The sequence below is a fragment of the Protopterus annectens genome, chromosome 4.part0, assembly GCF_019279795.1.
Source record: "Protopterus annectens isolate FY-2018-M chromosome 4.part0, PAN1.0, whole genome shotgun sequence".
NCBI lineage: Eukaryota > Metazoa > Chordata > Ceratodontiformes > Protopteridae > Protopterus > Protopterus annectens.
Window position 1 is genome coordinate 1,120,907,987 of NC_056733.1, and position 16,948 is coordinate 1,120,924,934.

At 40.3% G+C, this 16,948-nt stretch overlaps 1 protein-coding gene across 1 annotated transcript; it reads left to right on the top strand.

Annotated features, from left to right (window-relative positions):
* Positions 1-15,299: 15,299 nt before the first annotated feature.
* Positions 15,300-16,010, top strand: LOC122800421 (cathepsin B-like). The gene has a single exon (XM_044069868.1). It carries the CDS (start codon positions 15,300-15,302, stop codon positions 16,008-16,010), a length of 711 nt encoding a protein of 236 aa, XP_043925803.1.
* Positions 16,011-16,948: the final 938 nt, after the last annotated feature.

A 16,948-nucleotide genomic window follows, 5' to 3' on the forward strand; every position in this document is an offset into this window, starting at 1 on the left:
GCATTAAGGCATGTAACTGCCAGATGCATTTTTTTATTGTTTGGACCACTGCAACAGTAGTATTTTTATTTTATTTTATTTATTTAACATTCGCTGACCAGGAAAGTCCGACTAGGATAGAGCCTATTTTCAGAGGAGGCCTGGGGAGAAACACTGTAGTATTAACGTATTAATGGCATATGGAACATAGCCAAATGTAACTTTAGTCCAGCTGGGCAGATTTCCAGCCACTTTGCATGTCCTCTTCATGGGACTTGTCTCTCCCTCCTCTTCGTGCTTGGAAACATCAAACTGATGCTGGATAGAGTAATACCTTTCAGCATGCCCCAGGCTTTGGTTACCGGTACATACTAAAGAATCATGTTCTTTTTCTCCTGCATCAAGTATCCTTTTTGGTAATTTAGTCTTTTCTGTTATTCTTAACTGAGTATGTGTCCTGTTTGCAGTATTGCTGGTGTTTAACCTTGAATTTCTAAGCATTTGCTCTTAGGTTTCCAAAGGCTGATTATTTTCCAGAAAGAAGTTGCAAAGTGTGTTTTTGACAGAGCATTTTTATCAAAGAATATTGTCTGGGTGAAAAGCATCAAACAAAGTAAACACAAAATGCTTGTGTGTTAAGAAATTCACTGAGAAGTCGAGATAAAACCTTAAATGCCTTTCTGGAGCACGAGAAGTTAGTCTCAAGCTAAGGGCACTTCAATGTCAGCAAGGTCATTCTCCATTATTCTTTAAAAATAAGTAAAAAAAAAATAGGAAAATGGATAAATCCTGGAAAGTATTTACCTTAAAGTGGCCATGATGCCTTTGTGACCCCAGTAGTCTTGCTTGGACCTAAGGACATCAGTTTTATGGTGGTGCCTTTTGGGAACCCCTCCATCACCAGCTTCTAAAAGGCAGTATTCAGGCACTCTGGAGGGCAACAGCAGGAAAGTGCCTATTTTGAGACCAGTCCCCAGTTCTTTCTGTGATTGCAACATAGTTTAGGTAACAGTATGCAGCCAGCTACTGATTTTGGACCTGCAAACTGCTCAGGGCCATAAACACATGGAGGAATATTTGTCTTCTAGTTTTATATTACATTAGGCCTGTCTGCTGCTACTTTTAAACCAAGGGGTAAAAAGGTCACACAGACAAACCATTCAGTAGAAACTGCAAGAAAACCCAGCCAAACTAGAGTTTTCACTGTGTGGTGCCTTAACCCTTCTGTGATAGACGCCCATGGGATATATGCAGCTCCCCTAAGAAAATCATGTATTTCAGCTATATGGCTTTCAAATGCCATGACTTTTTAGTTTTTTAAGTCTTTATGGATACATTGCAGGTCAATAAAGTATGCATGTCCATTTATTTGTCTGACTGTATCCATAAAGACTTAACAAGTAAAAGTCATGGGCATTTGGAAGCCATGTAACTGAAACACTTGGTGTTGTTAAGGGGTCATTTGGTCATGGGCCTCTATCAGTGGAGGTTTAAGGTATCACACAGTTAAAACTCTAGCTTTGCTTCTTTTTTACATAGGTAAGCTGCAGCCTCCCTATTCCCATTACCAACTTTCAGGGCTGTATCACCCTGGGTTAAGGGAGTTTTGTCTTAGTCCCTCTAGGAAATCATCAGTATGTGTTGTCTGTAGCAGATGGCTAACTTTGCTGTTCTCCAGTACCTTTGGTACTGTAGCCCATGTAGAGAGGGTTCATTTCTCTGAACCAAGGCTGAATTCTGACATCAGCAAGAGCAAATTTATTTTATTTTTCTTTTGTTGACCGGGTTAGTCCCACTATTACCCTCTTTACAGGGGAGACCTGCGGTTGGTACTGATAACATATGAGTAAAGGGAAATTAAGTCTTTTTTGTATTTGGTGGAGAACCCTTTGGAAATTAGATGGGTCAGATAAAAGACTTTCCACAAGAGTGCCTAGATCCCTTACACTGTTAGATTGGAGGGGTGAATCTCCTATGTGGCAAGTTAAATTGTTTTGTTTACCAAAATGAACTATGCTACATTTTTTTATGTTTAATTTGAGACTATTGTCCTTGCATCAGTTGTTAATATAATCTAATACATGCAGGAGTAATTGAGAGTTAGTTGAAAATCAATTAACAGCTCCCAATTTACACTCATCTGCAAATTTAGTTACCCATAGGTGAGGAGTGCTGGCTTGAAGGTCTGAGAAATATATGCCAAATTGGAGAAGGCTGAAAACCAAGCCCTGTGGAACACCAATGGTAACATTTTTGCTTTCAGAAATGGCACCTGCAACCCTAACCACATGGGTTCTGTCAGACAACCAGTTAGCTATCCACTGCACAATATAAAGACTTATATTTAGATTTACAAGTCTATCAATAATGCTTGCATAGAGAATTGTATCAAACCCCTTGGTCAGGTCTAGATATGTTGCATGCACTGCATAACCACGATCCAGTGCTGAAGTTATTTTTTTAAATAAATGAATGAGGTTAAAGAGGCAGGACCTTCCTTTGACAAAGCAAAATTGATGAGGGTCCATGGTTAAGAGATGTTTTATGTCCAGGTGAATAAAGTCTGAGATAATGTACTTCATAGCTTTACATATTATGTTAGTGAGGCTAAAGGTGTCTGTAGTAACCAGGGTTCACTGTTGGGTCACCTTTGAGTAACGGCATTACAGTGGTTGTTTTCCAGGCTTTATACATATAAATAGTGTATAGGCTTAGAGCAAATAGGTAAAACGGGTTCAGAACAGCCATATTTGGCACTGAGAATCAGGCAACGTGTTATCAAAGCACATGGATGAGGTATTGTTAGGTTTTGAGAGGGCTGAGAAAGCCTGTTCCATGGTAATTAAAAGGATGGTTGTGACTGTGTAACCTGCGGAATAGCTATAACAATGGGCAGAGTAAAATTTGCACAAAATTTCTTAGATAGGCTATTAGCTATTTCCTTTGGGTCAGAGAGTATAGTATAATTCTGCACTAGCTCTGAAGATTGATGGATGCTAGTTCTTAATTTCCTGACATAGTTAAAGACAGATTTGCATGTATTTTTGGCTGTAGTGGCTATTTTAAGTGCATTACGCATGAAAGACTCCAATCTCCATATCATCATCTTCCACGGGCATTGACAATTCACTGGGTTATTAGCAGTTTAGTGGCAGGCCCCAACTGCTTTCATTCAGTTTATACTTTTCAGTTCTCCTTTTGCCCTTCTGGCTGTCCATTGCTCCTAGGGTATTTATTAAATGCTTGGTTGACACCACTATGTGCCATCCTTTTCTCAAAAGGGGGGTAATGGCTGATCAAATTGTCTCCCATGAGTAGCTAATGAAAGACCTGGAACTTTACTAGTTCATTCCTGAAAACGTGGGGATCTTGATCAACCAGCAAACAATGACTTCGCATCTCTCTAATACCCTGATATTTTAGAAGTTCTTTCTGGATGTATCTCATAACCGTCTTTCTACCCCCTCAAAAAAAAAAATAAAAAAAAAAAAGTGTACATGGATGAGAGTGCCTCATGGCCCTAGAGTATGTGGCATCATATACCCTGATGATAAATTACATATGAAGAAGGCAGTGTCTCCTTAGCAATGTATGGATCCAACACATATACCCTTGGGCATGTTCCTGTTCATGATCTCAGACATTTGGAAGAGTTCCTGTGGGCAGACTGAATGATAACCTAGGGATGCCCTTGTCTTTTTAACAAAGTTTCCTGACCACAGCAACAGATGCCTCAGAAGCCCATATTGGACATCTTAAAATGAATGGTCAATGGGATCACTTAGTTTTTTTCTCCAGGCAACAATTCAGGAAGCCTGCAACAGACATCTTCATCAGTTGGACAAGACTGTTTCTGTGTTCTTTTCTATAGAGTACCTTCTCCCCAGGGTAGTTCAGAAAATTAAAAAGGACAGGGCTACTCTTCCCTCCCTTTGGCTGAGACAGCATCACTTATGCTACTCTGGGTGTTAAGGGCTGAACCTGTGCTCAATGTGTGAATCTCATCACCAAAAACAATGGGTCACTCATTCTTCTGAAATGATAAATGCCATGGCTGACAGTTTGAATGATTTAGTAGTCATTCTCTTTAGGCATATACGTTCCAAGGATGTGTGTACTAAATGAAGGCAGCTAAGGGAACAGATATAAAGGAATCTTGCCTAGCTGAATGAGGGAGATTCTCCCTCTGGTGACAAAGGAGTGGCCAGGACCCCACACAGACCTCAGTGTGTATGATTTGCAAATTCTTGTCAGACCTTTACAGATCAGAGTTGTCCTGTCCGTCTGTGAAGGCATATGCCTCTATTTCAGCTGGTCTGCCCTGCAATTTCCTCTATATTCCTTGTTACCAGTAAAACATTCCTAAAAGGGGTTCTGCACCTGAGGCCTCAAAAATGGAACATTCTTCATCATGGTATTTAAATGTGTCCTTTAGAAGCTGATATTACTCCATTTTAAACCAGCTGCTTCTGCATCCCGGAAATTCCTGACTTGGAAAATCATCATAGTTGTTGTTACTCTGGCCGGAAGGATATTGGTGCTACCGATTCTAACGTGCAAAGAATACTTTCTAATCTTCCACAGGGACAGTGTCACTGTACATCACGCTGCCCTTTGGGAACATTTCTGTGTTCCTACACCCCCAACCAGAGAGTGGGTGTACTCCTTGACAGGGTCACATCCCCCCATCTCTGGCACCTGCCTACTCTTGTTGCGGGGTACCCACCCTACCACCCAACCTACCCTAGGTTGAGTAGGCTGGCATCAGCCACTGTCAGTCATATCTTCCAGCATGCTCCTCTAACGTCTGAGCTGTTAATGGAACCCAAGTCACAGGAGAAAACTTTGTGTGACAAAACCAGCTAATTTTTAAAAAGAGATTCAATATTTAACATTTTTGTGACAGTAGAATGTGATACTTTTCCTTACTGAGCATACATGTTATCAGTGACATTATGATGTGTGCATCCTTAAGGTAAAATGCTTTTTGTGTCTTTTTGACATCTCCAAGGTTGTTTTTTCCTGATATGTTAAAGATTATGTCTTTGGGAAGGTGGGCTGTATCTGTATGTGTGTATAGGCGGTGGGGGTGGTATTCTGTTGCTCTTTTTTTTGTTTTGTTTTAATTTTACTGGGTTTTATGATTTTATTCACACTGTGAAGTGTCCAGTGATATCAGTTTTAGTCTGTATTACTGAGTCAAAGAGACTTTGTGTATTTGGTTGTGAGTTTGGAATTTTTGTAGGAAGGTATTTCTATATTTAACAGCTGTGAGGAAGAGACAACCAGTCACCTGCAGGACAAGATTCAGATGTTGTATTACATATTTGGCTGTGACAGTGTATATACAGTGTGTGTTCTTGTACACTTATTTTTTTGCATGCACAATTACACACACATTTTTATTAATCCATGTATGACAATTGGGCATTTGTATTGCATTTTTCCTATTTTTTTTTTTTTGAAAAATAAAATTTTCATTTTGAAAGTGTTTTTTGTTGTTTTAGAGTCTATATAATCTTTATGTGATTTTTTTTTCAGTAAACCCACTGTTGTTGACTTTAAACACAACATGACCCTTTTTTAAGTTGTCAGCATAATGCAACAGCAGAGGCTAGATAAGCCAGGAAACACTCCATTTTATTAGAGACAGATGCTAAACAAAGTAAAAATAGTAAAGTAGAATATCCTCTATAAAAATACAATTACAAACTTTCCTTGGTGAAAGTATCAAGAGAGATATGTAAATTACCACTTAATGAATGATGATCTACACATGTTCCAGCACACTGGTTTTGAATGCACAGTGACCTACAATACCTTATTAATGTATTTATGTTTTATATGCTGCCTTACAGTACTTCGTTCTGTGGTTTAATTTCTATATGAGGGGACTTTAATGTTGCCTATGGCTATCTTTATTTGTCTGCTTGGATTATCTCAAGCAATTTGATCTTCTCCATTTGAAAGTCACTTCTATAGTCCAATGGACAATCCTTTAAACTATCTGTAGGTGAATATGCAGCAGTGTGCATATGGGCAAAGGCAAGGACAGATGTGTCATTGTGTTGTGGGCTATGTTTTGTAAGCTTTAGGCTTTGACTAAGCATAAGCAGCTGTGGTCATGCTGTCAGGACCCCCTCCTTCAGCTCTGTAATTTGTTTTTAATTTTGGATGAAGTATTTAGAAGAATTATTAGTAATGAAAATGTATGCCCATAAATATTTACTATACAAAAGTGTGGAATAATGCTATAGATTGGAGGGTGCTATAGTTTAAAAGATTGTGAGCTTTGGTGTACAACTGCTGTGTGTGTGTGTGTGTGTGTGTGTGTGTGTGTGTGTGTGTGTGTGTGTGTGTGTGTGTGTGTGTGTGTCTGTCTGTCTGTCTGTCTGTCTGTGTGTGTGTGTGTCTGTGTTCCATGGAAATGCTTATGTGTCTTGTGTTGGGATAGTATTCCACCCATTACAGGTTCTTTGCTTTACATCTGTTGCCTGCTGGGATAAACTCTCCCATATGACCTTGAAAATATAAAGTTTGTATTGAAAAATGAATGAATATGATATATTTATTTGGAGGTATAAAATGTGTCAGTGCACCATTTCCGAACAACGAGGAACATCATAGAGTTTGAGTTCAGTGTATTGAAGGATAGGTTTAGATGTGTGGACACATCCAGGGGTGCACTGCAATATAAATTTGAGAAGGCAGCACAGATGATAATGTGTGCCATGCTGCAGAACATGCTGACTACAGCATATAATGGTTTGCCATTTGGAGGTGTGGGTAAACTACCCCAAGTATCCTGGATGTCTAAAGAGGACATCACACAGGTATCAGAGGAGAATCAGGAGGACACAGGGGGCAGAAGCCACAGGCATAGGCAACACAGGGTGTGACCACCAGAGCTGGCCCAGGCAATACAGCAGCATCTGACCCACAAATCTGAGTTGTGACAAGCCACGTGTACATGAGTGCACAGATTAAACACTGATGTTCCGATGTTGCCCCACCACAGGAGTATGGATTACATCTAATGACAATTACCCACTAGATGTACACACTGAGTTTCTGACATAACATTATAATTATGACATATAACATTATGAGCATATACAGATCTGTCACAACAAAGATCATCAACTCAGGGAACAACTGACACAGGTATGCATAAAGAGTCAGATTTTTATATTAGTGTATGACACACTGTAAGGGACACACACATTAATACAACACATTCCTATCTCTCCACTATAAAAAGTGGCAAACAGGTCAACAACGCAGGACACAGTGCACAAGTTATAATATCAGAAGCAAAATATATTACTGTACAGTATGGATCAAGCAATGTAATCAATTGAGTCAGCTATGGTTTGTAAAACTGCTGGACTCACAAGACATCACACATGTCAATGAACGCAGACAGGTAACTTTATCAGTGTTCTGCACAGCAGTCACTGTCACCACGGTGTGATTATTACAGTACAGGACAGAGTGAATCAACTCTCTGTGTTACTCTAATGCAGTCTAGGCTGCCCACACTGATGGCTCACACCACGGACTGCTCTGCCCCTACCACATATGGAAACACTTGGCACAAGTTGCTTCACAGAGGAAGCTGATGGGGTGACACCAGCATGTGGAAGTAAAGCAGCATGACTACATCTTGACTGCCCGGTCAGGACTGCTGCGCCCCTAAGCAGATGGACCAGCGGTGGAAGTATGTGCATGCTGGAGCATAGATACTGATGCCTGATGGGCAGGGTTGGTTCTGCTGAGAGGGGGCCTGCTTCTCTCATGTGGCAATCAGCTAAGCCTAGTCAGGGCACGCAGAACCCTGCTTGTACTATGGCACTGCTGTAGTACTGTAGAGGCCTGAGATTCTACTGACTGTGCTGCTGATAACATGCTTTCATTCTGAGTAGCCAATGATGCCATTACTTCACCATGTCTGCACTCCTCTCCTTCATGCAACACAGCCAACTGGTGTGCAACGTGATCTGTGGTACTGGCAAGTACACAGATGCCAGATCCATGACATTGCTAAGAACATTCAATTCATTTGCCTGTAGGTCGACACTCTCCAACACCTGCCCGTGCATGCCATCTGTGCACCTACATCGACTGCAACGTCCAGTAACAGTGTGTTGTGGTGAACTGTCTGCATCAACAGCAGCAGTCTCAACTTGTGACTGTAGCTCAATGGCCTCATCCTGTCCACCATCCAACATCCCCTCATTCTCAAAATGGCTGGACAAGTTTCCCCTTCACATCTGAGGCTACAGCTGCATCCACAGGGCTGTCACCATCTTGACTGGATTGTATAACCATGACACCTTCCTGTCTGCCAGGGTCCATACTAGAGTACTGAGACCATCTGACCTCACATCAAACTCACTGGACAAACTACTGGATGATACAGATAGCTGATGTGCTAAAAGAAGAGACAGATAACACAGATAAGGACAATGTGCTGACATGATATGCTGGATATCATTACAGATTTATGACACACATATATGTCTCTGCAACATTACAGATAATACCGACTTACCATTCGGTGTTTGTGTATGGGTCACAAAATCCACATAACACAAAGCTGGCAATTAGGTTACACACCAACATAAATGACATATGAGATGCATACAAAATAACACACACCTGACAAGTCCTACCGGAAAGATGGTGTGGTACAGGAGGGATGCACTTCGACTAATATTGGGGAAAAATATTGGCATTATTAATCACATCATTGCCAACATGAACCATTAGAACATACAGTAAGTATTACATAGATGTACCACTTGTTTGTGCACTAGGTGATGATGATGCAGTCTGTCCTATGAAGGGTAGAAGGACACAGTATTAATGGAGGACAACAACAGGAGTAACAGCAATAACATTTATTTTATTTATTTACTGGGAAAGTCTGACTTGGAAAAAAGCCAATTTTCAGCAGAGGCCCAGGGAGAAATGCTCCAGATGCATGTCTTTGTAATGTGGGAGGAAACCAGAGTACCCAGAGAAAACCCACACGAAGGACATGCAGACTCCACACAGAAGGTACCCCAGCCAAGAATCAAACCAGAGAACCTCTTGTTGTGGGGTGACAATGCTACTGCTGCACCACTGCGTTGCCTTTATGACATGCATGAAAGCTATGTAATAGAAAACAAGTAATCTCCGTGGTATCCCCAAAGTCTTAACCCACTAAACAAGTATAGTGGGTCCAAAACCAAAACAGTGTAAGAAACTTTTCTGTGTGGAAGATTTTCAGTCCATGTATATCTAGTTAATCTCTGTATATTAATCAGATCAGACAAAAGTAGTAGAAGTAGTGATCTTAAACTTGTCTTAAGTAAAAAAAAATAATAAAAAATATATAGTTTGAAATATTAAACAGAATTACTAAGTATTCAAAAGTAATCCAACACAGTCTGTTTCCAGTCAAAAATCATTTATTAAGTACACAAACAAATGATCCAAGTAAAACAAAAATAACAGAATAAGTTCCTCACAAGCTTTCTAACTATATATACTTTTTATCAGGTGGTTTATTGTGCTGTAAAACAAAGTGTTATTGGTATACATGTTAAATTCACATTCCTTCCCCCATCAGTGTGACATTCGAGCTGGTCCTGCCCTACTTAGTAGCTGTCATAATAATATAACCTTTATGTACGTTAAATAAAATTAATAAAATTAATAACGATGTGGTACCTCTTATTTAACCAGATTATTAAGTCTTTGATTTTATCCAAGACAATATACTACATGGCTGGAAATATATAAACATTGGACCATTTGACAATCTAAAAGACTTAATATTCTGGTTAAATACGAGGTACCACATCATTATTAACTATTAAGTAGGGCAGGACCAGCTTGGATGTCACACGGATGGTAGAAGGGATGCGAATTTAACATGTACACCAATATTTTCAATTCAATGATGTTCAACTGGAAACAGACTGTGCACCCTGCTTGGATTACTTTTGAATACTTAGTAATCCTGTATAATATTTCAAATTCTATATTGTTATCATTTTTTTTTACTTAAGGAAAGATAGATAATAGCATGCCACTGATAAACTCCAGCTTTTGTGAGCTTGTGTGTTGAACTGCAGATCTTTCAGTGGGAAAGTAAAGAGACAGGCAATACAGTCATGTATGTGTGCAACAGAATACTGCCAGCATGAGATGTACAACACAGTAGCAGGGGCTGCAGATACTCGTATGATGGATATTGCACCTGTTGGCCAGATGTCCCCGTGCAGAAAAACAGTGTCATTAATGTCATGTATCTCAGATCTGCTACACATTGCTGCAAACTGTGAACCTGTTGTGGTAACACACCTGGTCTGGCTTGCACTTGCATGGCTCTGTCCCCACTGGATGTAGCTGTAGTATCCAATGTTAGGGAAATAACAATATGACTGTAAACAGCAGTGCCTTGACATGAGGCTGAGGCAATAACAGGTAGTGGTCACTGTAACACAGTATTGAAATACTCACCTGCCCTTCCCTGGTGTTGTCCAGAAGTAGATGGACCTGTAAATATTAATTCAGACAGCATTACACATGTTGGCAGCACTGTTCTGTCTGTACTGCAGTTGTATGAGTGCATGTCATTACACTTACGTTCATCGTCATCACCCTGTATGAATCTGTGTGCATGGTTCAGTTTTGCTGCTGTAACTCAAAAATGATAATACATGAATATGCATGCAACACCAATATGTGATGGATTACTCAATAGTCATCCATGTCATGCAATACATGTGTGGCCTAGAACTCCTATTTCTGTCCCACCCCGGGTATGCGTCACTCCCCACTCACTATATGCAGAAAGGAAAGAAATATTGTGATCTCACTGGGGGAGGGGTTAATGGTGGTCCACCACTGTTGGCATCCCTCGATCTCTCATACCATCTTAACCTGTTGGCTGCATGAAGGATCATGTCAGAGGAGCACTGTCAACAGGCTTCATGGGATCTATTGTGACCTCCAACCGCATTAGTCATGTTGGTGATGTTGGCTCACAATTCAGTCCTCCTTACTGTATTCCCTGCCCATCCAAGCAGTCCCTGCCCATGTTGTCACAGTACATCTAGTATGATGTAATTTTCCTGTGGGGAGAAATTGTCACTCCTATGTCTGTTTGCCATCTGATAGTGATATACACATGATCATATTCCTGTGGGGGCCCAGTTATGCAGATGATTATGTGAACAACGTATATCACCATAAATTGTATGCATTCCTGTGCATTGCAAATTTCTATGAAACACTGACTGTGACAAATACTAATGTGACATATAAAAAGTAACAATAATGCTTGCATACATAACAGTTGTAAAATTGACATAACTTGTGATATCTGTAGAGGCTCTTTGTGGGATTAAAAACCCTTATACTACATATCTGCTGAATGGAAGTCAAAAGATAGCATGATGTCACATGAGTCTGCATGCATTTCACGTTCAAATACTACACAAACTGACATTTGAACAACTTAATAGAAAGCACTGGAAAACCTTAGTATCCATAAGCAGGCCACTGACAGTACAGATCTTTTTATATCTAGCCAGTAATTATAAGCTTTGTGTTAAGAACCATCAATGAAAAAATATCAGTAACACCAAAAGGAGAGTACATATGGATAATGTCAGAATCTGTAGGTTTTCGTACATACAATACAGACTATATGGAATTGCCAGTAAATCCATCTTTATGTACTGTTCATCTTGGCTATGTAAATCTGTCTATACACCTCCGTATGGGAAATTAATGCATGTCCTTAATGCATATGGCAACACCTGTATGTATAAAGTTAATTTAGGCAGAAATTAATTAAGTTACAAGCAAGTGTCATATAACACACAATTTCAGTAAAAATAACTCTGAAGAGGTGCATTTCAGAATGATTAATGTTAAGAGAGGTAATATTCCCCAAAACAGAAATGATAGCAAGTGGCCACTTACCTTATCAGCTACTTATGACTCGGGTATCACTGAAAGTAAGAACACCTAATTTGCACCTATTTTTAAGCACCATCCACGCTGTACATAATTAGAGGTTTATTAAAATGCCAGGTTTTGGAGTCCCATTTGCACTCCTTGTAAGTTCTCGAAATTTAGCGCATCAACCAAAAGCTCGGTATAACAGGCAAGTGCTCTGCACAGGTACCCAATAGGTATCAGTAAATAGTGCCATGGTTAGCACGTGCCCGTTATCTTCCTGTGATCTGATCACATGACATAAGTGCCACTTTTAGATATTGATTCTGATACCATTACAGATCAGACCGTTGCTATCTGTGAACTGAATGGGACTTCAGTGAGCATTTTTTCAACTTTTCCAGTTCAAATATATTTTCCATTGGAGTATCAAAATGGCTACTTCCATGAGGCTGCAATATGTCCATGCTCCCAACTGGACTGAGGAGGAGACCACCCAGATGCTGACCATCTGTGCTGGAGTGGAGCATCGTATGAGAGCCAGGTCCAGGAACTTTGTGATGATTGACATCTGGAACCAGATTACAAGAGAGTATTACCGATGTACAGGGATCTGCAGGACTGGAGTGCAAATTCACCGTCCCTATGATGACCTGCATTGTGTATCCCTACAGTAATGTCACTATTCTACATGTACCTGAACATTCCTATAGAATTTAGAGAAACAGCTGTGTCACAAATACATAAGATAGATGGCATTTATAACGATTAATTAGCCGTTTTGACAATTAGCTCAGCTGGATAATTGAGAAAACAGAGTGACTGCACTACATATCAGTATGGGTTCTGTTCCCAGTGTTTATTTAATAATGTCTATAATATGAATAATTCAGAACTTTGTAGATGTACATCTGTTTTCCAACATATAATGACATAATTTCACACATCCACTATATTCATGTATTACTGATGCCTATAGTGCCTAGGCCACAGATGACTACGCATTTCGTAATTATCCATTATAGTATGACAGTATTGCATACTCTAGCAGTATATGACTGAAAAAAAAACTGATAACTTCTTTACTTCATTCTACTTAATAAAGTAAACAGTCTTACTACAGTCCCATTTGTTTAAGTCAAGAGGAATGTCTGTCCAAATGATTACACATATGTTTTCTGTTATATGTTGATAGCTGTTATTTCTTTACATTATAATGACCAATAACTGTTGGAATTTTCTGTATTCATCCATGATCCACAGGAGTATGAATTAACGCAAGCAGTACCTGTTTGTTTATAAGAAACATGTGCTGCCTTTTAGTTCTCCCTGTAAGGAAACCATCCAGAATGCCTATATTTTGGAGTGCTGTGGGTTCAGCAAAAAACTCCACTCCCAGGAAGCTATTTTCATCCTAAAGAATGCTGATGTCTCTGCAGTCACTGAGACATGGTTTAAAGCCACGGAGTGCACATGGACAGTTCAAGGTTATAATGCCTTCCACACATTTGGACTAGCTAATACACAGACAGGGACCAAAGGTTGAAGTGTCTTGATTTACATAAAAAATATACCTAAAGGCTGGTCAAAGAGGACAATGCACTTGAGCTGCTCCATGATCAAATCATCATAAGCAAAATCCAATACCACTTCCTTGCAAGCTATATGTCCCCCTTTATGACCCAGGAAACCCATACCATGTATTTAAACAGTTCGCTATCAGAAGCCTGAAACACTATAAGTTTGAAAATCAAAATCCTGAAACCAAAAGCCTGAAAATTCAAAATCCCGAAAACCCAAAATCCTGAAACTCAAAATCCTGAAAACACAAAATGGACATACTGACGTCATTGTGGCTTTGCTATTGTTAGCCCTGTGGTGTTAGGTCATGCATTGGGTTCAGGTGAGTGTGCGGTTGGTTTTATGTTAGGGTTAGGGGCGGTTTAAGTGAGTTAGGGTTAGGGCGCAGGTTAGGCATGTATGCAATAGTGACATATATTGGGGTTAGGGGCGGTTTAAGTGAGTTAGGGTTAGGGCGCGGGTCAGGTGAGTGTGCGATATTGACGGACCTTAGGTTTAGGGTTAGGGTCAGGGTCAGTTGGTAGATATTAGTGTCTTTATAGTGACATATTAGCATTATTTGTGTTTTCAGGATTTTGAGTTTCAGGATTTTGGGTTTTCGGGATTTTGAATTTTCAGGCTTTTGGTTTCAGGATTTTGATTTTCAAGCTTATAGTGTTTCAGGCTTCTGATAGGGAACCATTTAAACATACTGAAAACACTCACCATCCAACCCAATACCATATTCATGGACAACTTTAATTACCCCACTATTAACTGGGAATTGTATATGACACCAAATGCAGAGGCACAGAGATTCCTGGATTTTGTAAACAACTTGAGATCAACAGTTCAGAGTAATGGTGAGTGTGGAAGAGAGGTGAAGAGTGCAGGCAGGGTGGAGTGGATAGAGAAGAGTGCCAAGAGTGACTTGTGACAGACTGTTACCAGTAAGAGTGAAAGGGAAGGTCTACAAGATGGTAGTGAGACCAGCTATGTTATATGGGTTGGAGATGGTGACACTGATGAAAAGACAGGAGTCAGAGCTGAAGGTGGCAGATGTAAAGATGTTAAGATTTGCATTGGGTGTGACGAGGATGGACAGGATTACAAATGAATATAATAGAGTGTCAACTCAGGTTGTACAGTTTGAAGACTAAGCCAGAGAGGTGAGATTGCGTTGGTTTGGACATGTGCTGAGGAGGGATGCTGGGTATATTGGGAGAAGGATGCTAAGGCTGTAGCTGTTAGATAAGAGGAAAAGAGGAAGGCCTAAGATAAGGTTTATGGATGTGGTGAGAGAGGACATGCAGGTGATTGGTGTGACACAGCAAGATGCAGCAAACAAGGAGAAATGGAAACAGATGATGTACTGTGGCGACCCCTAATGGGAACAGCTGAATGAAAAAGAAGAAACTGCCTGGACCAGATTGTCAATACACAAACCAGGGATGCAATCATACTGGATTTGGTCCTCACTAATATGGGAGAGTGCTGTACACTCCTTAGAGTAATGTCTTCCCCTGTTAAGGTCAGATCACAAAATGGTCTCCTTTGAAGTAAAAATAAAACCTGGACCCCCAGCTAACCATGGAATGTTCAGGAACTACTCTAAGGCTAACTTCCTGCTATTAAGTGATAACCTGGCAACATTTCAAGCCTACATTAATCACGGGAAGACTGTTACCTATGCAAAACTGTTCACAGAAACCCTATACAAGCATGTTAATAGCTGCATGGAGGCAGCTGAACCCACCAGGAAGTACAGAATTTGCATTTAAGTTGTGCCAGCATCCATCATGCGGCATTTATTAGTTGCAGTTTGTCTCCTCCTGGGTTTTGCCAACTCTCGCAGCTTGTCATCTTCCTGCATCTGGTCACAGGATATAATCAACCACATTAACAAATTAAATACTACATGGAAGGCTGGACAAAACTTTTACAATGCGGATCAGAGTTATTTGAAGTGTCTGTGTGGTACAATTCTGCATGGTCCAAAATTGCCTTTAAAGACTTCCTATTCTGGAAAAGTGAAGCTTCCTGATAACTTTCATTCACAAACTCAGTGGCCCAATTGTTCAACAATCCAAGAGATCCAGGATCATGGATATTGTGGCTCATGTTGGGCATTTAGTGCTGTAGAGTCCATATCTGACCGTGTCTGCATCCACTCTGGGGGAAAGAAAAATGTGGAGGCATCTGTTGATCTGCTTTCATGCTGCGGCTTTGAGTGTGGAATGGGATGCAATGGTGGCAATCCATCGGGTGCGTGGCAGTACTGGACTGTAAGTGGCTTGGTGTCTGGGAGGCTGTATGGTTCTGGCATAGGTTGCAGGCCATATACTATTCCTCCCTGTGAACATCACGTGAATGGTTCATGGCCACCATGTTCTGGAGAAGGAGGTGACACACCACCCTGTGTGAAAATGTGTGATGCTGGTTATACTCCTTCATATGAAAAGGACAAGATTTACAGTGAATCTGCCTATAGTGTCCCTTCCTCTCCTTAAAGCATAATATAAGAAATTTATAAGAATGGACCCATGGAGGGGGCCTTCACTGTGTATGAGGACTTCCACTTCCTGCTGTATAAATCAGGTGTGTACCAGCATCACACTGGAGAAGCAGTCGGTTATGCTATTAAGATCTTGGGCTGGGGCATAGAAAACAACACTCCTTACTGGCTGGCTGCTAACTCATGGAATACAGACTGGGGTGATAATGGTTACTTCAAAATCCTCCGTGGGCAGGCTCATTGTGGTACTGAGTCTGAGATTCATCCTGGAATTACAAAAAATGCAGCATAGCTTTCTAACAGCGTCCTCTTTTGAAAAGTACAAGAAGTGTTTTGCAGCAACACAGTCAGAGAGAAAACATTACTGAAAATCACTGCTTTTATTTTAAATTTAAGGACATACTTTTTAACTGTTATAATGAAAGCCAGTTCCAAATCATGCTTGCCTAAGTGCAATTAGGTTTTACATTTTTAATTGTATTAGTTTTAGCCTTGTGTTTACATGAGACTGCTTATAAGAATGATACCTTTTATAACTGAACATAAATTGAGAACCATGTTTTTTTTTTAATCAGTACATTCTAATTGGGAGACTTTTTTTGCTCTAATTTGCGTGTAAACTGTATTGTGTATTGTAGTCCCAAAGGCGGGGGGGGGGGGGGTTCTGCAGTAACTGACTTTAGTCCTGCTTATGAGAAGTGCCCACTGTCCTACTAGCAGTCTTGCTGATATCGGAACACTACAGATTCAGACATTCATAGGACATGGTATCATTTAGTTCAGGAAATGTTTAATGGGTGGCATGATGCCAGGGTAATCCTATGGGCTAGGCTTTTAAAGGCTCCAGAGCCATTAGCCTAGTACACACAAAATCTACCAAAGCCAAATTTGAGGTAAATTTTGCCTCCCAGGCCAAGGACAACCACAAGGCGT